The sequence below is a fragment of the Lipotes vexillifer genome, unplaced genomic scaffold, assembly GCF_000442215.2.
Source record: "Lipotes vexillifer unplaced genomic scaffold, Lipotes_vexillifer_v1.1 scaffold841, whole genome shotgun sequence".
Taxonomy (NCBI): domain Eukaryota; kingdom Metazoa; phylum Chordata; class Mammalia; order Artiodactyla; family Lipotidae; genus Lipotes; species Lipotes vexillifer.
Genome location: NW_006798403.1, coordinates 184,368 through 211,492, shown reverse-complemented (window position 1 = coordinate 211,492; position 27,125 = coordinate 184,368). Strand labels below are relative to the sequence as shown.

At 35.0% G+C, this 27,125-nt stretch overlaps 1 protein-coding gene across 1 annotated transcript in view; it reads left to right on the top strand.

Moving 5' to 3' along the window:
* The window catches only part of CEP128 (centrosomal protein 128), a gene marked incomplete at its 3' end in the record, with an annotated part of 210,477 nt that overhangs the window by 74,441 nt on the left and 108,911 nt on the right, over positions 1-27,125 (top strand). Inside the window, exons 9-10 of the mRNA XM_007470471.1 lie at positions 18,797-18,883; positions 26,990-27,064. Coding sequence (XP_007470533.1) covers positions 18,797-18,883; positions 26,990-27,064 — 162 coding nt within the window. The remainder of the gene's footprint in view (positions 1-18,796; positions 18,884-26,989; positions 27,065-27,125) is intronic.

The following is a 27,125-nucleotide window of genomic DNA, read 5'->3' as shown; positions in this document are numbered from 1 at the left end:
CTCTTCCTTTAGAGACTACCCTGCTTGATTTGGAATTATGGAGGCCTTTCTGAGTCTGCTAGATTTTAGACTCCCTTCACTTACCTTTCCAAGGATGAATTGCAAAACTTTTGTAGGTATGCCCCACATTTTCACATATTTACTTCATAGTATAAGCTTCCCTTTCCTGATTGATATTATTAGATACTTTTTTTATAAGTGCACATTAAATCACCCTCACATTGAACATACCAATAGCCTCCCTGGACGTTGAGAAAAAACAGTGGATTTTACAAGTAAAGGAGAGTTTAAAAGTAAAACACAAGTTCTGTGGAAAGCACAAGGAAAGCTCGGAGGAGGCACCTCAGTTTTGCAATTGTTGGCATATGAGCTGTAGAATTCAGTCCTTTGTCAGGCTTAGGTGACCAGGTGGAGTATAATAGGCAGAGAGTGACCCAGGCAGGGTGACACACAGGGCCCCAGGCTAACAAGGGGCTGAAAGCACTGAGTATCACACCAGAACAACCATATATGTACTACTCTGTAGGAGAACGTGCGTAGCAAGGGAAAATTCAAAAACTTATGCTCTAGTGTTCGTTCTTTAGGGGGTGAAACTGTGTGTGTGGAAGAAATTTGGGCCTTATTTTGAGTCACGATTTTTATTCTTTTAATGAACCTTAATCCCATTGACTATTTTTCTCCTTCTTCTGCAAAGATGGATTTTTTTCTTTTCACTGTTCAGTTTCTGGTAATATATACTATGTGAGGTGAGGTTTTTAGTCTCAGATTACTGTTAATTACCATTTCTTGATGTATTGTCGCTTTTAATTGTACTTGTTTGGAGAATTTTTTATTTCTAGCATTTAACATAGTAGGCTCTTAATAAATATTTGTTGAATTCTTTAAGTAGTGACCGAACTGATGCATTGGTTTTTAAAATTTATTTATTTATCTTTATTTTTGGCTGCGTTGGGTCTTCGTTGCTGCGCACAGGCTTTCTCTAGTTGCAGCGAGCAGGGGCTACTCTTTGTCGCGGTGCATGGTCCTCTCATTGTGGTGGCTTCTCTTGCTGCAGAGCACGGGCTCTAGGTGCGTGGGCTTCAGTAGTTGTGGCATGCGGGCTTAGTAGTTGTGGCTCACGGGCTCTAGAGCACAGGCTCAGTAGTTGTGGCACATGGGCTTAGTTGCTCCGCAGCATGTAGGATCTTCCTGGACCAGGGCTCAAACCTGTGTCCCCTGCACTGGCAGGCGGATTGTTAACCACTATGCCACCAGGGAAGACCCTGATGCATTGTTTTGATCCAATGTTTAACTAGTTTTGTTTCTCATATGGTTGTTTTCTTTTACCATTTGCATTTAGTATAAAAAGTATTTTTTATATTTAATTTAAATAAATGCATAACTAAATGTGTTCCTATCATAAATGCTTGTACAAACAGCCTCGTTTTTTTAAATGCAGCTTTATTTATTTATTTGCTTGGCTCATTTTTCCCGTTTTTTCCCCTCTGTTCTTTTCACCATCAATCACTACCCCTACTCCCTAAAATAAAAAGAACTAGTGTAAACAGCCTGGGATATCCCTTTATATTTTTCTTTGTGCTCTTAATTATCCTGGACAGATACGTATAAACTATTAATATATACACCTTTGTATATATATATATACTTAGGGGCTTTTTTTGGTATGTTTTTATTTTAATAAAAACTGATCACATTGTATATACATTTCTGCATCTTGCTTTCTTCTCTCATCAGTACTCTCTGGAAATTCCTCCAACTAGCTGATGTTGTTCCAACTTAATCTTTTATTACCATGGACAGATCTTTTATTATAATAGATGTTACCAGATTATTTTTCCAGATGGTTCTAACTCTCCACGTTTCTGTCAGAAAAATGGCTGAGAGTGGCCCTTTTCCCCACATTCCTACCGTTAATAGTGGTTATAATTCTTTTTTTTTTTTTTTTTTTTTTTCCAAAAGGTTTATAATAAAGTGTAGGAGGAAAGAAGTAGTAAACAAAAGTTTATAAATTTTTATCATCACAATTTAAGTGCTATGATAAAATTTGTTCAAATGAGAGAATAATCAGTTCTACCCAGTTAAGAAGAGAGGTAAGATGGTAACTAGGAAAGACTTGATAGAAGAGTCATTTTTGTTTCTTTTAACTTCTCAATAATAAGAAAATTAGAAATTAGAAAATGGGCAAAATCTTGAATGGACACTTCACCAGAGAGGGTATGTGAGTGGTAAATAAGCACATGAAAAGATGTACCAAATCATTAGCCATTAGGGAAAAGCAAATAAAAACTACCATTAGAAGCTATTACATGCCTAATAAAATGGCTAAAATTAAAAGTATTGACAATATCAAGTGCTAATGGGGATGCAGAGCAATGGGATTTCTCATACGTTGCTGGTGAGAATGTAAAATGGTACTTGTACATGAATGTTCATAGCAGATTTATTTGTAAAAGCCCAAAAATGGAATCAACTCAAATTCAGTGGGTGAACGAATAAGAAAAACTGCATCCATACAATGAACTACTACTCAGCAATAAAGAGGAACAAACGATTGATAAACATAATAACTTGGATTTCAAGGGCATTATGACAAGTGAAAAGAGCCAATTTCAAAATTTTACATACACTATGATATCATTTATGTAACATTATTTAATAAAACAAAGTAAGGGAAGGTGTTAAATCACAAAAGTGCTATATATATTACTAATTATTTTAAAACAAGATCACTTGTTTAAAAGTTTTTGAAGGTGCAGTTTTATCAAGTCCTAACCATGAGGAAGGAAGGTTTTTCCCCTTCCTCAGAGAAATAAGGATGGGTTATTTTTATTCATCATAAAGTTTAAAAGGTTAAGTATCCAGTGGGGCACAACCCTGCTTCAAAAACTGGTGCTTCATTTCAGTTATCATACACCTGTCTTGTGACCAAAGTTGCACCCCGTAATCTGAAACCTATGTCTTATTGTTTTGAATCTACAGCTTGTTAGGTTATCTTTTATCTCCAGTATTTTGATGTAGACAATCATTGGTCTTTTTGTCTACAATACCACATGAAACTTGCATCTTTAGGACACAGCTGATATTAAGTTTGGTTCTTAGATTAACCTGTTTCTTCCCAGAGCCATTTAAATAGTTTTGTTTGTTTGTTTTTTTTTTTTTTGGTGGTACGCGGGCCTCTAACTGTTGTGGCCTCTCCTGTTGCCGGAGCACAGGCTCCGGACGCGCAAGCTCAGTGGCCATGGCTCACGGGCCTAGCCGCTCCGCGGCACGTGGGATCTTCCCGGACCGGGGTACGAACCCGTGTCCCCTGCATCGGCAGGCGGACTCCTAACTACTGCGCCACGAGGGAAGCCCTCCTGATTTTATAAGTTATCCATTTTGTTGTGTTTTGATATTTGAAGAAGCAGTCATAAGCCCTGCTGTATTATTTTTTCAATCTTGTACTGAAGCTGTGTATCCTTTCTCTTTAATATTATTTTTTCTCTTTTTCTTTATTAGTCTTACTAGACATGATTATTTTATTAGTTTTCGTTTTGACTAGCTTTGTTTATTACTTCATCAACTTCCGCCTTTAACGCTATTACTTTTTTTTCTGATTTTTCATTTTTAGGATTGCTGTTTTATTTTTCAGACTTGTAAGTTAAATAATTGACTTGTCTGTTTTTTAAAATAAATGCTGTAAATTCATGAACAAATTACCCTGTGTTTTGAGATGCTATTATTTTATGATAGTTTATTTCTAAATTTCATAATTTCTATTATGATTTCTTCTATAATTCAAGACTTAGGAGTGCCTTTTGGAATTTTCAAATATGTATATATGCTTAATTTTTAACTTTTTACAATTTATCTTTAAATTCCTTTGAAATTTGTTGAAACTTCCCATTTGGCTTAGTACCATTGTTGGTTATTTGGTATTTTATGAGTAAAAAAATTAAACATTTTCTGTTTTTTTTTTTAATGTTTATGTGTGACGCTACAAATTTTTCTAAGAAATACGTATTCCAGGCACAGTGGTTTCCTCTCATTGTCTTATTCGACCATTTTTCTTCTGATTCTCAGTGTAACATCCTTTTTCATCCTTCAGGTTTAATTGCCACCTCTTCAGAGAAAACTTTCCTGCCCCCTTTTCTAAAATAGCCCCTTTCTGCCCCGTTGTTCATTGTCATTGTCATATTACTTTATTTTTTAATAGTACTTTACATCACCTATAGTTGTGATTTGTTTACTTACGTTATTGTGTGTCTTCTCATATAGCATAACTACTTAGGTTACTGTATTGAATAGTTCTTCCTCCACTGGCAGGAACTTCATCCATCATGCCTGTTGCTGGGGCTGTGGTATGGTGTTTATCACACCACAGACATTCTGTGAATAGTCGTTGGAAAATGAAGGCTGCTTTCAAATGTAAATAACCACTTAGCTGCGTATAACGTTCTTGGTAAAAAAAAAAAAAATTTTTCTTGCAAAGGTTTGTATACATTTTTGTATTATTCTGTGGATCTTATTCTTGCAGAGCAGAAAGTGCAAATCAACAAATTTTAACCTCTTTGAAGTTTAATATGTAACAGTTTAGATGATTTAAACCAAATCCCACGTTCTTCAAGAATTCAGACAATCACAATTAAGTTTTAAATATTTCAACTTTATAAAAACATTTTGTTATAGTAGGTTACTGTTTTTTCAAATTATGTCAAAAATTTAGGACAGCTGGATTTCTGCTCTCTTTGTGTCTAGCAGACAAAGTTAGAAAAAGAATTAGAGCTGCACAGATACATGAAATCTAAAAGTAACACCTCTTGAAATAATTATGGATTTCTGAAACCATGTTAATTCAGCTGTGTGGATGTAGATAAATGACACTTTATGGAATTTTCCCATTATGGGTCAATAGCTGGTGCTGATTGACTTGGGTTTGGGGACATTACAAATAATGGACAGAAAAGACTTTAAGAGACTTTGTAGATACAGTTTTTTCTTTTGTAATTTTCAAGACGTGTGTAAGGAAAGTTCTTTTAAGGTTTTTCACATAATTTGCATTACATGTTTCAAATTTTGATGATAAAAATCATAGGATAAATACTTAGTATGAATGAATTAGTACATGTTTTTGACCACTAGTCGTCAGTATTGAACCATCAGTTGTGACCCTGCAGGCATTGTTTATTAAAGTTGCTAAACTTTGTTGAAAAATGATTATAATATATACACGTACCTCATCTCCTAGGGCTCCCTGAAAATACACTTAGCCACAGATATTGCAACTTGAAAAATCTAATTATTTAACTATTGCTATTTGAAAACTTAAATTTGAAATGGTGTTGCTTTCCACTGTTGAAAAATAAAATATGACATATGGAGTATTACATATTAAGACATCTGTTATATTTAACACTAAAACTGTCATTTCTATGCCTTTTGGTCAGAGTTTCTTTGAGGCTTTCTATTCAGGGTTATAATTCCTTTCTTCCTCTCTCTCTCCCTCCTGCTGAGGAAAAATCTTTTTATGTGTAGTAAAACAAAGACTACAGTTTGATATGAGAGTTTATTTCACTGGAATCATATAGTCTTATGCCATTTTCCACATTTCATATTTCTAAGCTATACAGAAGTATACGAAAGATACGTTCTCTAAATTTTTATATTATATAGATCTAAAATACCTTTCCCTAGTTATCATTTTCTTCTCCTTAATAATCATTGCCTTTGCACCCTGTTGTCTACTCACCCCAGTTATATTCATTTTCCACTGATGTTCTAATGCTGTTTGTTCTTCGTCTGGCTAATCTTGTTTCTTTTTCTTTACTTGTTAGAAAAACATTTTTTTTTAGCTCTGTCATGACTCATTGCATTTCTAGTGAATTTACATTTTTATTCAGTACCCTGGATCCTTTTTTTCTTTCTTTCTTCCTTCCTTCCTCCCTCTCTCCCTCTCTCCCTTTCTTTCTTTCTTTCTTTTCTTCCTTCCTTCCTCCCTTCCTTCCTTCCTCTCTTCCTTCCTTCCTTTCTTCCTTCTTTTCTCCCTTTTTTTTTATACTGCAGCTGTAGTTTTAATTATTGCTCAAGAAATGAGAAACTGCTTAGGTTTTTCTAACATATCCTTGCCCATATTATGACCAGGTTAGAACAGTATTTTCAGCTGTAACCTTATTATGTAGTTGTTTGGTGGGCCTCATATGGCAGTGAGAAAAAGTTACACCTTTTCATGTTTATTTTATGAGGTTGAGAACCTGAAGTGCTGCTCACCAGTATCAGTCTTGGACGGGGATCAAGTCAGATTGATTCTGTGATTCGGAGCCACAAAGCCTGGGCAGACTTGATCTCTGGAGCTCCATTTCCTGATCCTTCCCCTCCTGACTTGTGAACTTGTATAGAAGTTGCTAAACCTTACCTCTTTGTGTGGTTCATCTTAATAAGTAGCTCATATGATTTATTTCTTTTTAAAAAGATGGCTTGATAGTAAAATAGTTTTGATAGTAAAATAATGTTAGTTTTATATGAAAAGTTTTGTTTCTTTTATGTCCTCGCCGTCTCTGTTTCTTCTGTTCTTCACATCCAATTCATCATTAAATCCTGTCAGCTCTATCTTGAAAATATTTTAATAGATAACAACTCACTCCTTTTATCACTTCTACTCTCATTTATCATCCTGTGACTCTTGTCTCCTGCCTGGGCTAGTGGAGTAGCCTCCTTGCTTCCATTCTTACTTCCCTGCAGTCTTTTCCCCATAGAATCAGATAATGCCACTTCTTTCTTCAGAACCCTTCAGTGCTTTCTTTATCACACTCAGGATGAAATCTAAAATCTTCAGCCTAAAAGGCCCCTCTGCGGTGGTCCCTGCCTGCCGTCTTACTCTGATTCTGTCCTTCTTCCACTTGCCTCCTCTAGGCCAACTACACTTGCCTGGCTTTTCCATGGACATGTCAGGCACCCTCCTGCTTCTGGACATTTGTACTTTCCATTCCCAGAGCCAGGGATTTTCAACTCTGAAAACAGTTGCATTGCTTATGCCCTCCTATCACTCAGAGCTCTACTTCAGAAAGGCCTTATTAATTATCCTACATAATACACCACTTCTTCACTCCTGAGCCCCTTACACTGCTGTATTTTTTTTCTTTATAACACTTCTCCTTACTTGTCATCTGTCAGCTATCTGTCCCCCTGAGCAGAATGCAGGCTTTATGAAGGTAGGCACTTAGTCTGTTTTGCTCATTGCTGTATCTCCAGCACCTAGAACAGTGCCCGGCATAGGTCTAGTAAGTGTTTCTTGAAGGAATAAATGTTATATGCTGTGTTGTCAGAACTATTCATAGTGAAATATTCATTTGGCCAGTACCCTCATAGACCTACCATGTGCCAGGTGCTGTGCTGGGGACTAGGGATTTAAAAATACTTAAAATGATGTATTGCTCTTTAGGGCTCCCAGTTTAGTTGGGAAAATAGAAATGTTAACAGTCATTGTAATTCAGTAAGTGTGTTATTTCAGCTTTGCATAGACTCTAGACTAGTCCGTACAGGAAATAGTTACCCCTTCTCTGCCCTTTGGAAAATTTGGGTGAAAGAGATTGTGCATTTTCAAATCATTTTAGGCAGTTCTTTTATGAATGTGATTCTACTCCGTGGCTTATTGCTACTTGATAAGCACTTTACCAATCTGTGGCTGAAATACTAATTTAAATTCTGACCCACTATACTTTTGATTCACAACATAGCTCTTTGTCTTATTTTATGCCATGCTAATTGTTTTCTTCTCTCTTTTATGTTTGTTACCTGTGGATTATTTTTTTCTTTGCAAGGTTAGAGTAAATACTTTTTTTCTGTAAGGTTGTGAAAAATCTATTAATGTCAACATGCTGAAAGAAAGGAAGTAGATGGAAACAAATGACTGGATATTAGGGGATTTGTCTTTCACAGCTGGTTGAACACTATTTGGCACAGCTGGAAATGCGCAAGTCCCAGACATATCGTGTTCTTTAGTCTTTTTCCTTAGTCTTTTCCTTGATTCCTCCCTGCTTGCCTCACATGCCCACCCACTTATTTAACATAAAGTCTATTTTATTAGGCTTTGATCATTTAGATGACAACAAAACACTTTATTCTTTGTGTGGAAAGTGTTTTTTTCCCTGAACTTCTTACAGAAGTTGGAAGAGATCTTAGATGTTGTCTCTTTCAACCTTGTACTCATCCAGTACTTGAATTTCCATTCACAGTGCAAACTTCCTGCATGGTTTGTGGATATTAAGGACAAGTCTCCACAAGCCATGCTGTCTTTTTCGTATTGGGAAATATTGAGAATAATAGCTAGCTGGATTAAAGAATGTTCCATTTTGATACTGTTTTTCAGGGGCCTACTGTTTAATATTGATAAAACAAAAGCTGAATATTTAGAAATGTATTCCACATCAGAGAAGAGGTAAGATGTCAACTGTTAGCCTGCTGGTTAAGGCCTTTGGATTCCTTTGAAGGGTGCAGTTCTGTGAGATGATGTGTGTATGTAAGTTGTCCTGAAATTCTTATAGTCTCATTTCTGTATAATTAACACTCATGTCATGTCTTGTTAGGCTTTTTACTTTATAAAAAAAAAATTACCTAAGACTTTTAATCATTACATGTTTGTAATGTACTTTCTATCCTCTTTCACCTCCCCATTTCAACTTTCTCCAAAATTCTCCCATGTATACTAACTTACATTTTCTTATTATTCAAGTGTTTTCGAATAGTGTGTGTTTTTCAGGGTGTCTTTCTGGGTTGATCACTTTGCTTGTAGTTTCCTTGGTCCTACCCTCATTGAAGTTAGTCCTCATACAATCTTTATTCTCTTTTTTTTTTTTCCTGATTATTTGCTCTCGGTTCTCGAAGAGTTACTACTTATTCTATTAGGGCCATTATGGTCTCTGACTCATTTTATGTTTCACCTGTTCTTTCAGCATATGCATAGGAGTTCTTATAAAGCATCTCGAATTCTCATTGGAAATAGTTGAGGTTTACATTATAGATAAACACTCACATTGCTTCTGTGAGTTGCATTTAAATCTGACACATATTTTATGTTCATACTACATATGATTAGATCTCAAAGTATTGTTTAATCACATTTCTTTTCCTATGTGTGCATATTTTTTCTTGCCAATATTGTCATTGTAAATTATAACAAATAAGGCTAGCATGAGTCTGTGTGAGTCCCTTTGTGTAGGGACTGTATGAAAATAGACATTTAATTCTGTCAGTGCTATGATGATGAAAAATGTTTGTGCTCTTGTTGACTGAACAGCTGTCTGACAGTAGACTGAGATTTTCTGAGTGCAGGGCTTGTTTAATTTCTACTTTATGCTTTTCTTGAAGAGTGGAATGTTTCTATCTATGTTTTCAGCAAATTTATCCTAGACCATCTGTTTATAAAGCCCTATTTCCGTCATTATCAATTAATATTTATTGGGTAACTACTGAGTGCATAGTAATATTGTGCAAACAAAGATGACTTTGCTACAAACAGGCTTATTCATAGATTTGGTACTGTTTTATTTTGATTAGAAAAAAGCAAAAGAAACAACCCCCTCTCCCCCAAAATCCAAAGGCGTAAAATAATACCCTCTAACTCTGAACAATGAAAGATGTTGTATATTTATAGGACATTCTGCTCAAATACATATAAAACTTGAGAAATTCTAAATTAAATTTCCATAATTATCTATGATCTTCTGTTTGTCAACAATTCTAACTCCATGGTCCTGCATTTAGAAAGTCAAATGAAGTATCATATTGCTCTGGGATTTCTAATAAAACTGAGTCTCTTTTTTGAGAGGAAACTACTCAGATAAAAACAGACCCTCCACTAAGAGTGGTTGCTTTTTGATTTTGAAGGAAATCCTGGAAAGTGTACTTGTTGGGCTCACATTTAACTTTACTTGCAAGATTTTTATTAAGTAAAAGATTGCATAAAAATACAGTCCATTCCAGTAAAAGCAATGGCATTTAGGAGAATAATACTCATTACCATTGTTGCTTTTGAATTAAAGAAGTCAAAGGACTTAAATGTCTTTTCAGCATACCAACTTTGTAGGCAATAATTAAGGTTTTGTTTTGCAGATTAGCAAATTTAATAACGTTTGAAGAACGAAATCCTGACACTAGTCAATAGGGGTTTTACTTTTGCGTTATTTTTATAGTCATGGTAATGGATTTTCGCTGATTCATCCATGGTCTCTGGCCTGCTTAGTCTTCCATGTGGCCTTTGGCTAAGGTTTCGGGTAAAGGCTATGGCCATGGAAGAGAGCAAAGGGAATTGGTTCTCATGGTGATTGAACCCATGGCCTTGGCTGGCTTCATTGGCACAGGGTACCCTAACCAGTCACAGACTCCATAAATATGGACGTAGTGGAACCAATAAGTTTTATTTATTTTTCAGGGAAAATAGGTCAGTAATATGTGCTCATCTGTTCTACCACAATAATTCCTATAAAGCTTTTTGGATTCCTGAAATAATGGTCACCTTATCATAAGAAGAAGGAGAAAAAAAAAAAAAGAAAAAAACATCTAGGCCATTCTCAAAGAGAAACTTTGAGTTTTATGTTTCAAAACCTCAGGTATCTTTAAAGAACATTATTTAGGATTACACTTACCATCAGAAGTAATACCAATGTACTTAACTACTGATAAATCTTACTTAACCACATGATACCTGGTATAACTCTACTCTTTGCAAAACAAGGATGGTTGCAACTTGTGACTCTACTCACTATGTGCTTATCACTTCCATCTGGAAAATACACATAGTTCACCTGGCAGCAAGTCTTTAGAATCTCTCCCTTTGATATCCCCAAAATCTGTATGGTGTCATAATGGTGATGATCAATATTGGATTCTCTTCAGACTTCTGTCACGCAGTTCTACTTTCACTTATTAAAGTGTTTTTAAATCGTAGATGTTGGTATGGAATTTTTGTTCCTTGGTTATGCCTGAAAAATAAATTTCTTTGAGTAATTTAAGTAACAATCACTTAGCTATTTCTGAGATATTGGTTCAGGGATTTAGAATGTGAATGTATTGTTTTCTGCCTTGAAAAGAAACTTAATTTTTTGCTTTGTTTTGTTTTGGTTTTTGTTGGCACACATAATCCCCAACTGGATGAACTTAAAGGCTAAAATTTTCCATGACTTTAGCTAGTTTTCATGTGGGAGGAATCTCTAACTTGATTTAGGAAAAAACAAAATTTAGAAATTCACAGAACTTGACAGAAATAAAATCTATGTTAATTTAAATGAGTAGTACTAGTTATGAGCAATAAAATCCTGCTGTATTATACGTATATATTCCTTTCAAAATGCGTATTTTTCTATTGATGTTTGGTTTTAGAGCTGTGATTTAGGTTTACAGAAGAGAATTTTGGAAATGGACACCAGATTTTTATATTAAAAAAAAATTCCAGTTAAGTCAGGTTCCAATTACAGTGTTTTATACATACTGAGTACTTAGTAATGTTTTTCCTTGATTTGAAATATAACATGTCCTTAAGGCTATTTAAGTTTTTAAAATACATAAACATAGACGACTTACAACTTCAGTTTATAGCTTATGTGGTCTAATTTGGATCAGAATATCGCTATATTGTGAAGCTTAAAATATTTGCTGATTTTTATTTTGTACCTACATGAAGAATGATTATAAAATAGATGACTGTGAAGTCATGAAAAGACATAGAGGAAGCTTAAAGGCATATTACTAAGTGAAAGAAGCTAATTTGAAAAGATCACATACTGTAGGATTTCGACTGCATGACATTCTGGAAAAAAAAATATGGAGATAGTAAAAACATCATTGGTTACCAGGAGATGGGGTAGGAAGGGGAGAGGTGAATAGGTGGAGCACAGAGGATTTTTAGGACAGTGAAAATACTCTGTATGATACTATAATGATGGATACATGTCATTACACATTTGTCCAAACCCATAGAATGTTCAACAGCAAGAGTGAACCCTGTGTAAACCATGGACTTTGGGTGATTATGATGCATCAATTTAGGTTCATCACTTGTAACAAAGGTGGAGGTTTTGTTGGAGGATGTTGATAATGGGGGAGGTTATGCATGTATGTGGGCTGAGTGTATATGGGAACTGTCTGTACCTTCCTCTCAATTTTGCTGTGAACTTAAAACTGCTCTAAAAAAATAGTCTTTAAAGAATAATATATATATATGTATATACATATATATATTAAGAGCAACTATTTTTATAATTCTCAGTAACATGACTTTTTAATTCTCTATTGTTACGAGAAAAATATGACTTAAAAGTTTGTACCTTTAATATAATATTACAGACCTATTGTTCAAAATGAGCACAGACTTGTTTTTCTATAGTCCTGTTGGTTTACCAGTGAATCATCTACATATTCTTGCCCTTGTGACCAAAGGCATGCAATTGTAGTGCTGCTGAGTGATTAGGATAAGACAGGATAGCTTATGTTCATAATTTTTTTTGTTGTTTTGGAAATTTTAGTGGCCTGTGTGGGTGTTAACATGTGACCTTTATTTCATTCCAGCTCCATCATTCTTACCCAAGCTTGCTGGTCCATTTAAAGTAGACAAAGGGCCTTTAATTCTCTATTTGTTCTACATTTTTGAGTGTGTTATTTTTTAGAGCCTCTTGATAAACATGTCTGTTGTCAAAGTTGTGGCAGTTTTTATGGTCAGATGAGAGGTCTACAAACATTTTCTTTTTCTCCTTTCCCCTACTCTTTAAAAGGAAAGGCTGTATTTTTTTTTTTATTATATTTGTGAGAATTCCAAATCATCTACCTCTAAAGAACTGCAGTAGTACAATACCCAATATGTTAGTCTTTTTAATGGAAATAGGCACACTTAAGGAAAAGAAGAAAAATTGTTGTTATTAGAAATTTAAATGTGCTCCAGGGACCCTCTATTAAGGCTCAGTGTTGTTGCTGTGATCTTAAATGTGTAAAAGACAATCTGAATCCAGGAGCAGGGCACATGATAGCTTTATATAGCTAAACTGCTTTTAAGAAAAAAACAAGCTTTAAAGGGCAAAATAACATAGTAATAGAAATTCATTGGCATGTGATTTTTTTCCTATTTTTATAGTTTCTTTTACTGGGTCAGTTTTAATATAATTCTAAATTGTTTGATCTAAGTCAAATGGAAAAGAAATTCAGTGCAGCCATACACACTTAAAAAAGGTAGTAAATGAGTTAAAGTTTGTCATTAAGGTTTGAAGAAATGACTTGTAATTTTGATTTAGTTAATTTTAAAACTATTTCTCATTGACTGTTATCTGTGTTTCCAAAATTTAAAGTGCATTATATTTACTAGGTCTTAAGAGTTAGATTTTCTTTCTTTGTCTTTCATTTTAAACTAGATAATATAGAAAATAGGTTCAGTGTTCTGGGCTAGAATATTGCTTGTGTGTTGTTTACTGGCTTATGTTGTATAGGTAGGTTTAAAGTTAATAGGTGTGTTATAGGTTGTTTAAAGTTTGACTTTTCTAAATGATAAGGTGGAAATATAGTAATTTGCTTTGGGTTGCTCCTCAGTACCTGACTTTTGTTCCTCTGCTGAAAACAATAGAATTTAAGTTCTCATTGCCTCAATTTTCCAAGACTTACATATCCTTAGAGTATTAGCTACAGTAGAGACATATTATTTTGGAAAAGTGATATTATAAATAACTGGTCAGATGTACATGGTGGAAAGTTCAGAGGAAAGGAAATTTTATCGCAAAATCTTAGATATCCAAGAGAATTAGAGGTTCTTCTATTCAACAGCTCGTACATGGAAATTCAAATAAAAAAATAGTTGACTTTCAGAAGAACTATGTTTTTGTAGGGCATAATTCCATGTACTAGAAAACACAGTTTGATTAAAGTTTAGCTTGTTGATTTTTATTCCTTTCACATCAAGTAAAATTAGTAATATTTATACTAATTATAAGAAATGAAGATTAAATATCTATTAGTATGAGAATGAAAATAATTATTTCTCAACCGCCCTTTAAGGGGAATGGATCCTGGTAACAGGTCTTTTCTTTGTGTGGTGAGGAAAGTGGGGTATTGGGCATGGTAATCAGTGTCGGCATTCAAAATTGAGAACTGGAGTAGAGGCACACTGCTCGGCATAACTCGGGGAGGGAGATTTAGAAGCCTGTTGGGAAGGTCCAGAAGCTGCGAAGAAACTAAGCAGTGAAGCTGAAGAAGATGTAGGGGAACAGGGGAGAAGGAGAATTCCTGGTTAGTGGAGTAGCCCAGGAGAGTTAGGATTATATAGAGACTTGATGAGTGTACTCCATCCACCGATATGGTCTTCCATAAATTCTACATCACTTGTTAATGTTTTTGGTGTAAGTAGGTTATCTGGAGGTGAATGCAAAGGGGTTCAGTGTTCTACTTAGTGGTGAGCACTGGGCTATGAGTTAACTTACTAGGAATCTGGGTTGCATTAGGCATAAGGTTTGATGGGGGAAAAGTTTGTAGGCCAAAAAAGTACTGATAATGTTATAGTTGGTCTGATTTTGAGCTAAAATTGGTGGGTAAAACTTTAAGGATACTTGTATAGCCTCAAATTATCTACCAAAATATTTGTTCATTATTTTAGTGATTTTAACATAGTTCTACATATTCTTTGATATTCTCCCTCTGGGAGGTGGAACTTAATTCTTCTCCCTTTGAGTGTGGGCTGGACTTAATGACTTGCTTCTAACAGAGTCTGGAAAGGAAAGAATACTAACTTTATGGCAGGGAGATTTGGCAGACACCACACTACCGTAATCAAGCTATCAAGGTTAACATCACTAGTCCCGAGTCATGTTGATATCACATACCCACCAGTGTGATGCACTGAGAATGGCTTACCTCTGTGGTATTCTGTTCCCAAATTTATGAGCTTTGTCTAATCATGAGAAGACATCAGAAAAACCCAAATTGAGGGACAGTCTACAAAATACCTGACTTGAAGATACCTGAAATATTTTCGAAAATGTTGAAATCATAAAAGCAAGGAAAGATTGAGAAACTTTCCCAGATTGGAGGAGACTGAAGAGACAAGCTGCTCTGAAGTATCTTGGAACAAAAAAGAACATTTGATAGTTGAGCAAAGTCTGTAGCTTTTGGTTTTATAACAGTGTTAACATCTTAGTTTCAATAAACTTACCTTGGTTATAGAAGATGTTATTTTTAGGGGAAGCTAAGTGAAAAGTATATGGGAACTCTGAGCTGTCTTTACAACTGTTCTGTAAATCTGAATTATTTAAAAAATAAAAAAACTTAAACCTATTCAGAGGATTTTTTTTCTAAGGAAAAGACTAAAATGATGACTTTGAAAACAGGAAAGGGTTATTATTAACTCTTTGACTTAAACCTCCAAGTAAATATTTATTTTCCAACATCACTACACCATAATAATTGTTTTTACAGAAAGAAAGACAGCTTGGTGCTTGAGAAAATATGGTGGTTAAGAAAGATGGGAGAAATCTGGAAAACTTTCATATATGTGATGAACAGAATTGGCCAATTGCAAAGTGAAGTTGTTATTCAGGAATTATAAAGGGATATTTATTCATCCATTCAATAACATATGTTTACCACCTAAAATGTGTCAAGTACTGTGTTAGAGTTAAAATATGATCATGACAGATTAGGTCCCTGGCCTTCTGAAGCTTACATCTTAGTGACACCAAATCTTTTACATTACCCTTTGGAAATGTAAACCTCTAGATAAACAACGATTATCTGTATGTCTATCTAAGTAAAAATAAGCATATAAATGAATTAAGCACATTTTAATAGACTTAATCAAAATAAAGTATGTAAACACTTGGGAAATGTAAATATGTCTTTCTTGTCTTTTTGACGTAAAATGTAATAGGATTTTTAAAATGTAAGTTTTGGAACTCATGAGAAAGGGACAGAAATGGATTAATTCCAGTTAGTAAAATGGAAAAATTTCTTCACTGGAGAATTTTTGGGGTTTAAATTCTTAGTAAGTTAAACTCCTAGAGTTGCAGCATGCAGTTAAGTTTTAAAAGCTTAGCAGGTGACTCCTTCTGTTTCTTGTACCTCAGTAAGCAGAGGACACAGGTGGAAACAACTTGGAACATGAAGAGATGTACAGAATCACACTGGAAGGATCTTAGCAGCTACTGTTTGAAGGTTGCAGAGTCTTCCAAGGTAGATTTTGAATTTGGCTTTGGAAGTGAATGGCTCTTATATTTGGGACAAGCCCATCTTGTTTGAAGTTGCTTATGGCCTTAAGTGATGTCACCAGGTTTGGGTGAGCCTTCACTGCATACTCATTTGGAGTGGCTTCTGCCCAGGAGTTTGAATCCAGAATGGGAGGCTGACTATTTACAGTTTGATGAAACTTATCAACTGCCTGAGGAAGTATTCCTCATAATCTCCTCTCTGTGGAAAAACCCAGGCTGGTTTTTAGTTCAATGAAAAAATATTGACTGAATCCATGAACCTTGAAAAAATTAGTATTTTGTTTGTTTAAAAAACAGCAGCATGCTTTCTACAGTAACTTAGTTCTAGACTAGCACTAGATTAAGTTTTAGAGAAACTGCAAATATATATTTGATATGAAAAATATACTTGGCAATAAAATGTGTATGACATAACTGGAAAAAAATATATTGAAAAGATAACCAGTTAAGTTTAGCTCATTAAAGAAAAACAGGTGACGAGGATAGGTTGAATGATGATGTTGAGGAATAAGATAGTTCAAGTATTGTAAAATGAATTGATGAAAAGTATAGCAACAATTCATATCTTTTTAAAAAATATTTCTCCCTCCTTCCCTCTCCCTCTTCCTCTCCCTCTCTGTCACAGAAACACACACACACATATTAGGTGGAGTTAGACTGAGGAAGCATGGAAAAAATGAAGATGCCAGCAGTCATTTTCAAGTTTCTAGGATAATTTTGTTCAGGAAAAATTTATAAACACATCCCACCAGCCAGAACTGAATAGATTATACATACTTAAGTAAATATTACAAATTCCACTTAGGCTACAGTAAAGAACAAATAATAAACATCAAAATCATTTGATAGCTACCTGAAAAGCATTATGATTTTTAATACTTTATCAAGTGTTAACAATTTAGTAATCGTAATAGTTGTCTTTTATTGTATATTTTAATGCTTTACAAGTATAAAATTATTTAGTCTTCATATCCACCCTATAAACTTGATATTATTGTTTCAACGTGGAGAGGCAGTGCCATTCAATGGTTAAGAGGCACACAGCCTGAGTCTATGTCCTGACCCTGTCACGAGCTTGGTGAATGACCTTGGGCAAGTTATTCAACTCCTTGTAGCCCTAACTTCCCTCTTAATAAAGTGGACTTAATGGGCTTCCCTAGTGGCGCAGTGGTTGAGAGTACACCTACCGATGCAGGGGATACGGGTTCGTGCCCCGGTCTGGCAAGATCCCACATGCTGTGGAGCAGCTAGGCCCATGAGCCATGGCCACTGAGCCTGCGCGTCCGGAGCCTGTGCTCCACAACGGGAGAGGCCACAACAGTGAAAGGCCCGCGTACTGCAAAAAAAACAAACAAACAAACAAAAAATGGACTTAATAATAACTCATGGAACCATCATAAAGATTAAATGTATATATTCAATATATGTAATGTGTTTATTTAATATATGTAAGAAGAAGAAGAATGCCCAGACATAGTAAACACTATAAAAGTGTTATATTATTTATACTCAAATCAAAATTATTTTTTATTTTGATGGTGTCTCTCTGCTTTTTTACTCAATTGTTTTTTATTAGAGCAGGAGCCATGCAGAGGGAGCTGTAATCTCATGGGTAGGGGGGACATTGTTATTTTATATATGAATATATATGCACTTTGGAGATATATGTTGGATATGTGAGTTAATGAAATTGGAATATGATTGATTATACTTTCATCAAAACAGTTTTAACATGTTTTGCTGTTTGCCTAAAAATAGTTTTTCTATTGAGCATCATAGAACTTGTTGGAAAAGACTTGTGGAAATTTGGCTTTTCTCAACTTGGATGGCCTCTACACATACACCTTTTTAAGCCTAAATGCTAAGTGTCGAATTTTTTTTTTAAACAAATGGAATGTCTTTTAGATGTTATGAAAGATTGCTCTTAATATAAATTTTTTTCCTTAAGTTTAATTTTGTTTTAACATAGAAACAAACCAAAACAAACACTTATGTGGTTAACTTTTGAAATCTGTATTTTCTTAAAGTTCCTTTTTTTCCAATTTATTAAAGAGAGAAAAATGTAGAAAAGAATGCTTTTCTTTGCTCTATGTGAAAGAATGGTTGAAGAGCAAGTTATCTGTTGTGATAAAATGTCATGTATGTCATAATGATGCAACAAGCATGTTTCTACCTTGATATTTTTTCAGAATTTGAAAAACTAGTGAACTGGTTTTAGGTATTATATCAAAATTGTTGAGCTGAGAATATAACTTTTAAATACTATTATTTCGGCAGGCAGTAAAATTTGTTTGTTTCCAAGAAAACTGTTAGCTGTCTAAGCTCTCTAAATGTGTTACAAAATTCCTAAAGATGGGAAAAAGTGAAACTAAGTGGAACTTGATTAGGTAGATCGGGAGGTTGTTTATATTTGAGCCCCAATGAAGTGATCTTATGACTTCAGTGAATGAGCAGGTTGTAATTCCTGTGTATATTTTGTACAATTCATAATCATCTTCCTCAGCCTTTTCTTAATAGATCCTAGTAATATCTTTCAGTTTTATATGTATTTTGGAATAATACTGATTTTCCCATGTCTTTCTTTCTAGGCATTGAAGAAACAAGAAGCTAAAGCAGAGGAGAATGAGGGAGTAGTGAAAAATAAGCTAAGACAAAGTGAAACTGAAAAGAGTAAAGTAAGATTTTGAAAATTAACATTTTTTTTAAAGTTTTGAATTTTATTTATCTTTTTATACAGCAGGTTCATATTACTTATCTATTTAATACATATTGGTGTATATATGTCAATCCCAATCTCCCAATTCATCCCACCACAACCACCACCCCTGCCATTATCCCCTTGGTGTCCATACATTTGTTCTCTACATCTGTGTCTCAGTTTCTGCCCTGCAAACCGGTTCATCTGTACCATTTTTCTACGTTCCACATATATGCATTAATATACGATATTTGTTTTTCTGACTTACTTCACTCTGTATGACAGTCTCTAGATCCATCCATGTCTCTACAAATGACCCAATTTCGTTCCTTTTTATGGATGAATAATATTCCATTGTATATATATACCACATCTTCTTTATCCATTCGTCTGTCGATGGGCATTTAGGTTGCTTCCATGACCTGGCAATCGTAAATAGTGCTGCAACGAACACTGTGGTGCATGTGTCTTTTTGAATTATAGTTTTCTCTGGGTATATGCCCAGGAGTGGGATTACTGGGTCATACGGTAATTCTATTTTTAGTTAATTTTAAGAAACCTCCATACTATTCTCTATAGTGGCTGTATCAATTTACATTCCTACCAACAGTGCAAGAGGGTCCCCTTTTCTCCACACCCTCTGCAGCATTTGTTGTTTGTGGATTTTCTATGATGCCCATTGTAACTGGTGTGGGGTGATACCTCATTGTAGTTTTGATTTGCATTTCTCTAATAATTAGTGATGTTGGGCAGCTTTTCATGTGCTTCTTGGCCATCTGTATGTCTTCTTTGGAGAAATGTCTATTTAGGTCTTCTGCCCATTTTTTGATTAGGTTGTTTGTTTTTTTAATATTGAGCTGCATGAGCTGTTTATATATTTTGGAGGTTAATCCTTTGTCCATTGCTTCATTTGCAAATATTTTCTCCCATTCTGAGGTTTGCCTTTTCATCTTGTTTGTAGTTTCCTTTGTTTTGCAAAAGCTTTTAAGTTTCATTAGGTCCCATTTGTTTATTTTTGTTTTTATTTCCATTACTCTAGGAAGTGGATCAAAAAAGATCTTGCTGTGACTTATGTCAGAGAGTGTTCTTCCTATGGTTTCCTCTAAGAGTTTTATAGTGTCCGGTCTTACATTTAGGTCTTTAATCCATTTTGAGTTTATTTTTGTCTGTGGTGCTAGGGAATGTTCTAATTTCATTTTTTTACATGCAGCTGTCCAGTTTTCCCAGCCCCACTTATTGAAGAAACTGTCTTTTCTCCATTGTATATCCTTTGTCATAGATTAGCTGACCATAGGTGTGTGGGTTTACCTCTGGGCTTTTTATCTTGTTCCATTGATCTATGTTTCTCTTTTTGTGCCAGTACCATATTGTCTTGATTACTGTAGCTTTGTAGTATAGTCTGAAGTCAAGGAGTCTGATTCCTCCAGCTCTGTTGTTTCACTCAAGACTGCTTTGGCTATTTGGGGTCTTTTGTGTCTCCACACAAATTTTAAGTTTTTTTGTTCTAGTTCCATAAAAAATTCCATTGGTAGTTTGATAGGGATTGCATTGAATCTGTAGATTGCTTTGGGTAGTATAGTCATTGTCACAATATTGATTCTTCCAATCCAAGAACATGGTATATCTCTCCATCTGTTTGTGTCATCTTTGATTTCTTTCATCAGTGTCTTATAGTTTTCTGAGTACAGGTCTTTTACCTCCTTTAGTAGGTTTATTCCTAGGTATTTTATTCTTTATGTTGCAATGGTGAATGGGATTGTTTCCTTAATTTCTCTTTCTGATCTTTCCTTATTAGTGTATAGGAATGCAAGAGATTTCTGTGCATTAATTTTGTATCCTGCAACTTTACCAAATTCATTGATTAGCTCTATTAGTTTTCTGGTAGCATCTTTAGGACTCTCTGTATAGTATCATCTGCAAACAGTGACAGTTTTACTTTTTCTTTTCCCATTTGGATTCCTTTTATTTCTTTTTCTTCTCTGATTGCTGTGGTGGCCAGCACTTCCAAAACTATATTAAATAATAGTGGTGAGAGTGGACATCGTTATCTTTTTCCTGATCTTCGAGGAAGTGCTTTCAGTTTTTCACCATTGAAGATGATGTTTGCTATGGGTTTGTCATATATGGCATTTATTATGTTGAGGTAGTTTCCCTCTGTGCCCACCTTCTGGAGAGTTTTTATCATAAATGGGTATTGAATTTTGTCAAAAGCTTTTTCTGAATCTATTGAGATGATCATATCGTTTTTATTCTTCAGTTTGTTGATATGGTGTATCACGTTGATTGATTTGTGTATATTGAAGAATCCTTGCATCCCTGGGATATATTCCACTTGATCATGGTGTATGATCTTTCAGTGTGTTTATTAGTATTTTGTTGAGGAGTTTTGCTTCGATGTTTATCAGTGATATTGGTCTGTAACTTTATTTTTTTGTAGTATCTTTTTCTGGTTTTGGTATCAGGGTGGTGGTGGCCTCATAGAATGAGTTTGGGAGCATTCCTTCCTCTGAAATTTTTTGGAAGAGTTTGAGAAGGATGGGTGTTAGCTCTTCTCTAAATGTTTGATGGAATTCACCTGTGAAACCATCTGGTCCTGCACTTTTGTTTGTTGGAAGATTTTTAATCACAGTTTCAATTTCATTACTTGTGATTGCTCTGTTCATATTTTCTGTTTCTTCCTGGTTCAGTCTTGAAAGGTTATACCTTTCTAGGAATTTGTCCATTTCTTCCAGGTTGTCCATTTTATTGGCATAGAGTTGCTTGGAGTAGTCTCTTATGATGCTTTGTATTTCTGCGGTGTTTGTTGTAACTTCTCCTTTTTCATGTCTCATTTTACTGATTTGAGTCCTATCCCTCTTTTTCTTAATGAGTATGGCTAAAGGTTTGTCAATTTTGTTTATCTTCTAAAAAAACCAGCTTTTAGTTTAATTGATCTTTGCTATTGTTTTCTTTGTTTCTAATTCATTTATTTCTGATCTGATCTTTATGATTTCTTTCCTTCTACTAACTTTGGGTTTTGTTTGTTCGTCTTTCTCTAGTTCCTTTAGGTGTAAGGTTAGATTGTTTATTTGAGATGTTTCTTGTGTCTTGAGGTAGGCTTGTATAGGTGTAAACTTCCCTCTTAGAACTGCTTTTGCTGCATCCCATAGGTTTTGGATTGTGGTGTTTTTGTTGTAATTTGTCTCTAGGTAGTTTTCGATTTCCTCCCTGCTTTCTTCAGTGATCTCTTGTTTATTTAGTATCGTGTTGTTTAGCCTCCATGTGTTTGTGTTTTTTACTTTTTTCCCCCTGTAATTGATTTCTAATCTCATAGTGTTGTGGTTGTAAAAAATGCTTGATATGATTTCAGTTTTCTTAAATTTACTGAGGTTTGATTTGTGACCCAAGATGTGATATATCCTGGAGAATGTTCTGTGTGCACTTGAGAAGAAAGTGTAATCTGCTGTTTTTGGATGGAATGTCCTATACATATCAGTTAAATTTATCAGGTCTATTGTGTCATTTAAAGCTTGTGTTTCCTTATGAATTTTCTGTCTGGATGACCTGTCCATCGGTGTAAGTGAGGTGTTAAAGTCCTCCACTGTTATTGCGTTACTGTCGATTTCCTCTCTTAGAGCTGTTAGCAGTTGCCTTATGTATTGAGGTGCTCCTATGTTGGGTGCATATATATTTATAATTATTATATCTTTTTCTTGGATTGATCCCTTGATCATTATGTAGTGTGCTTCCTTGTCTCTTGTTACATTCTTTATTTTAAAGTCTATTTTATCTGATATGATTATTGCTACTCCAGCTTTCATTTGATTTCCATTTGCATGGAATATCTTTTTCTGTCCCCTCACTTTCATTCTGTATGTGTCCCTAGGTCTGAAGTGGGTCTCCTGTAGACAGCATATATATGAGTCTTGTTTTTGTATCCTTTCAGTGAGCCTGTGTCTTTTGGTTGGAGCATTTAATCCATTCACGTTTAAGGTAATTATCGATATGTATGTTCCTGTTACCATTTTCTTAATTGTTCTGGGTTTGTTTTTGTAGGTACTTTTCTTCTCTTGTGTTTCCCACTTAGAGAAGTTCCTTTAGCATGTGTTGTAGAGCTGGTTTGGTGGTGCTGAATTTTCTTAGCTTTTGATTGTCTGTAAAGCTTTTGATTTCTCTGTCAAATCTGAATGAAATCCTTGCCGGGTAGAGTAATCTTGGTTGTAGCTTCTTCCCTTTCTTCACTGTAAATATATCATGCCACTCCCTTCTGGCTTATAGAGTTTCTGCTGAGAAATCAGCTCTTAACCTTATGGGAGTTCCGTTGTCTGGTGCCATTTTTCCCTTGTTGCTTTCAGTAATTTTTCTTTGTCTTTAATTTTTACCAATTTGATTACTATGTGTCTTGGCATGTTTCTTCTTGGATTTATCCTACCTGGGACTCTCTGTGCTCCCTGGACTTGGGTGGCTATTTCTTTTCCCATGTTAGGGAAGTGTTCGACTATAATCTCTTCAGATATTTTCTCGGGTCCTTTCTGTGTCTCTCTTCTCTTTCTGGGACCCCTATAATGCGAATGTTGTTGCGTGTAATATTGTCCCAGAGGTCTCTTAGGCTTTCTGCATTTCTTTTCATCCTTTTTTCTTTAATCTGTTCCGTGACAGTGAATTCTACCATTCTGTCTTCCAGGTCACTTATCTGTTTCTGCCTCAGTCTCTCTTCTCTTTCTGGGACCCCTATAATGCGAATGTTGTTGCGTGTAATATTGTCCCAGAGGTCTCTTAGGCTTTCTGCATTTCTTTTCATCCTTTTTTCTTTAATCTGTTCCGTGACAGTGAATTCTACCATTCTGTCTTCCAGGTCACTTATCTGTTCTTCTGCCTCAGTTATTCTGCTATTGATTCCTTCTATTGTAGTTTTCATTTCAGTTATTGTGTTGTTCATCTCTGTTTGATTGTTCTTTAATTCTTCTAGATCTTTGTTAAACATTTCTTGCATCTTCTTGATCTTTGCCTCCATTCTTTTTCTGAGGTCCTGGATCATCTTCACTATCATTATTCTGAATTCTTTTTCTGGAAGGTTGCTTATCTCCACTTCATTTAGTTGTTTTTCTGGGGTTTTATCTTGTTCCTTCATCTGGTACAAAGTACTCTGCCTTTTCATCTTGTCTGTCTTTCTGTGAATGTGGTTTTCCTTCCACAGGGTCAGAATTGTAGTTCTTCTTGCTTCTGCTGTCCCCCCTTTGAAAATTATCTTTTAAAGAGTAATGCTGTTTGGGGCCAGTGATATTCATTGAGTACCTTGGAAAGTGTCCCTGAGGTTATTTGTTAGAGTGCAGTGAAGCCTTTATGTTTTGATGTGGAGTCACTTGGCTTGAGGGCTGTGCCACTCTCTGCTGCTTGGTCTTGGAAACATACACAGGTAGTTTGCTACCTTGTCTCCTGGCCACTCTCCTTTTCTAGAGGCGAATTAAACTTGACCATTCTTTGCTGGAGAACACTTAAAGAGGTTGACTTTACTGTGGGGCTGGGAAAGACCTCTTTTTTAAAGGTTGAATATTTTGTATCTATTCATTTTTGTTATAGAAGCTAGGAACAGTTACCAGCCTCGTTCCGAAAAATCCTCTATTCTCATTAAATATTAAGTATCTTTGATATGAATTCATGTCTGTGAGGCTATAGAACGTAGCATTTTAGAGCTAGAAAGTAACTCAGAGGCCAAACAACTCTCTTCAATTTGCAAATGAGTAGATTAAAGGCCAAACCCAACGTAATGAATGATAAAGTGAAAATTTGCTTCTGATATAATGTTCTTTACTCCATATTGCCTTTTCTATTTACCCTTACCTCCTTTATTTTATTTCACCGACCTATGTAAAGTTGCATGATGTGTCCATGCTGCCTTTACGGTGGTAAGCAAGGTACATCAGGTCATCACGTTTGCTCTTTGGGAGTTGTAAATGCTGATATTACCCAGGAAACATGACCAGTATGGACCCTGGTAGATTTTGAAACCATGTTGACTTCAGTGCGACTTCTTCCCTTTTTATTTATTTGTAGAAACAAGAGAACAGGTCAGATAATATTTTGTGTGGATTCTCTGCTTCCACATGTACTTTATAGTTGATTTACAGTTGGCCCTTGAACAATGGGGGCTTAGGTGCCCTGACCCTCTGTGCAGTCAAAAATCCGAGTATAACATGTAGTAAGCTCTCCGTATTTGCAGTTTCTCTCTAGCCATGGTTTCACATATGTGAATTCAATCCTATAGTACTGTAGTATTTACGAGTGAAAAAAATCCATGTATAAGTGGACTTGTGCAGTTCAAACCCATGTTGTTCAAGGGTCAACTGTACTTTTAAAAATATGTGATAGTTATTTTCTGAGCTGCATGCACACTTTTAAAAATCTTATATAACTGGATGAAAAAATTATTTTGAAATAATAATAGATTCATAGGTGTTGCAAAACAAAATGTACCATGGGCCAGTTATTCGCAGTGATAACATTTTCTGTAATTGCCATCCAACATCAAAACCGGGAAATTGACACTGTTGCAATGCATAGAGCTTATGCAGATTTCACCAGCTTTATGTGTATACTCATTTGTGTGTTGAGTGTTTGTTTGTCTGTGTGTACTTCTATGCAGTTTTATCTCATGAGTCTCAATCTTATTGCCGCGATAGTCAAAATACAGAACTGTTCCATCAACACAGTGTTCCCTCATGCTACTCCTTAACAGTCACACCTTCCACATGTACAATTTCTGAAAGACTAATGTATAGATAGTAGTTTGTTCAAATGAAATGATAATTTAGGATAACTATTACAAATCAAAGCACTTAATAACCTCTTGATATAAATTTGTGATTTCACAAAACAACCTTACCCTTACAAAGTGCAAACATGTCCAGCATATGTAAGCTGTGGATTTTTAACAAAAGTGTCCCATCTGTAGGGGAGGAAAAATAATTTTCCCTTTACCCTTCTAGGTTCTTTGGCTGGTATAATAATTAAATTGACATAAAACAGATTAACAGGAGAAAAACAAGTTTAATTTTGTATGTATGGGAACCCCATAAAAATATGAGACTCAAAGACAGGCAGTTGAGGCTTATCTACCATCCTGAACTAAGGCAAGGAATAGGGGCTTAGGGCTTCAAAGGGGAGGAACACAGTTCACAGGAAGATGAGAAGAGTATATGTATGGTAAACAAATGTTTGCCCTGCCGTGCAGAGAAGTCTTTCAGATATAGAAAGTTTTCTTTGGTAACAGCTCTCTATCTGGTACAGACCTCCTTTTTAAATTTTTAAGTGCAATTTAGGGGAAGGTTAAAAGCTTTTCCTGAGTCTGTTGGCTTTTGATTGCCATCAGCTCAGAATAATACTTGTGCCAAAGAGGCATATTTTGGAGTGGCATATTCTTCTCCCCTTCACATCCTGTTATATTTTTCAGCTTGAGGTAAGCTAAGCACATTGACTTTGTAGGGTATTTAGTCACCTAACTGGCACATTTTCTGTGGATACTTAATCTAATGGCAATATTATTAGGGAAATTTAAAATATCTTATTCAGATTAAAATTTTTAGAAATGTTAGGAATATTGGAAATATTAGGAATATAAGAATATTAAGAATATAAAAAATAACCAGTTGGATGAAATATAATTTGAGTCATTGGGTCCCTGAAATTTTTATTCTAATTTAGTTCATATGATACATGTAGTAATTTAAAGAAAAAACTGCTTTAGAATTTACATTAAAATGATTTAGAACTGAAGGGATCTCAGATTACCTAATATAAAATCCTTATTTTAGAGGTGACAGAAAGGAGGCCTAAGGAAAAGAGATTTAAATGGGGGTCATAATTGAGATGGAACTGACTAGAGCCAAGACCTCCTGCAGTCTGGTCTGGTTCACTTTTTGTTATTTAATTACCATTATTTTAATGGGAGCATTGATATATGTTTATAGCAAGATATTTTTCCTTTTATGTTAGCTGTAAAAATCTGAAAAGTTTTTCACTTTTCTCCTCTTAAACTGAGCCTGTAATAGTTTAGTTATCTTCTGCTCCATTGGACATTTTTCCTTATTCTCTGTTGAAACTCTAGCTTGAACAGGAATTGGAGCTATCTCGAAGGTTATTGAATCAGTCAGAAGGCAGCAAAGAAACACTTTTGCATCAGGTAAGTCTATGCAAGCTATGATAATCTGCTTTAAATTAAATCAGGATTGAGTCTCTTTCCC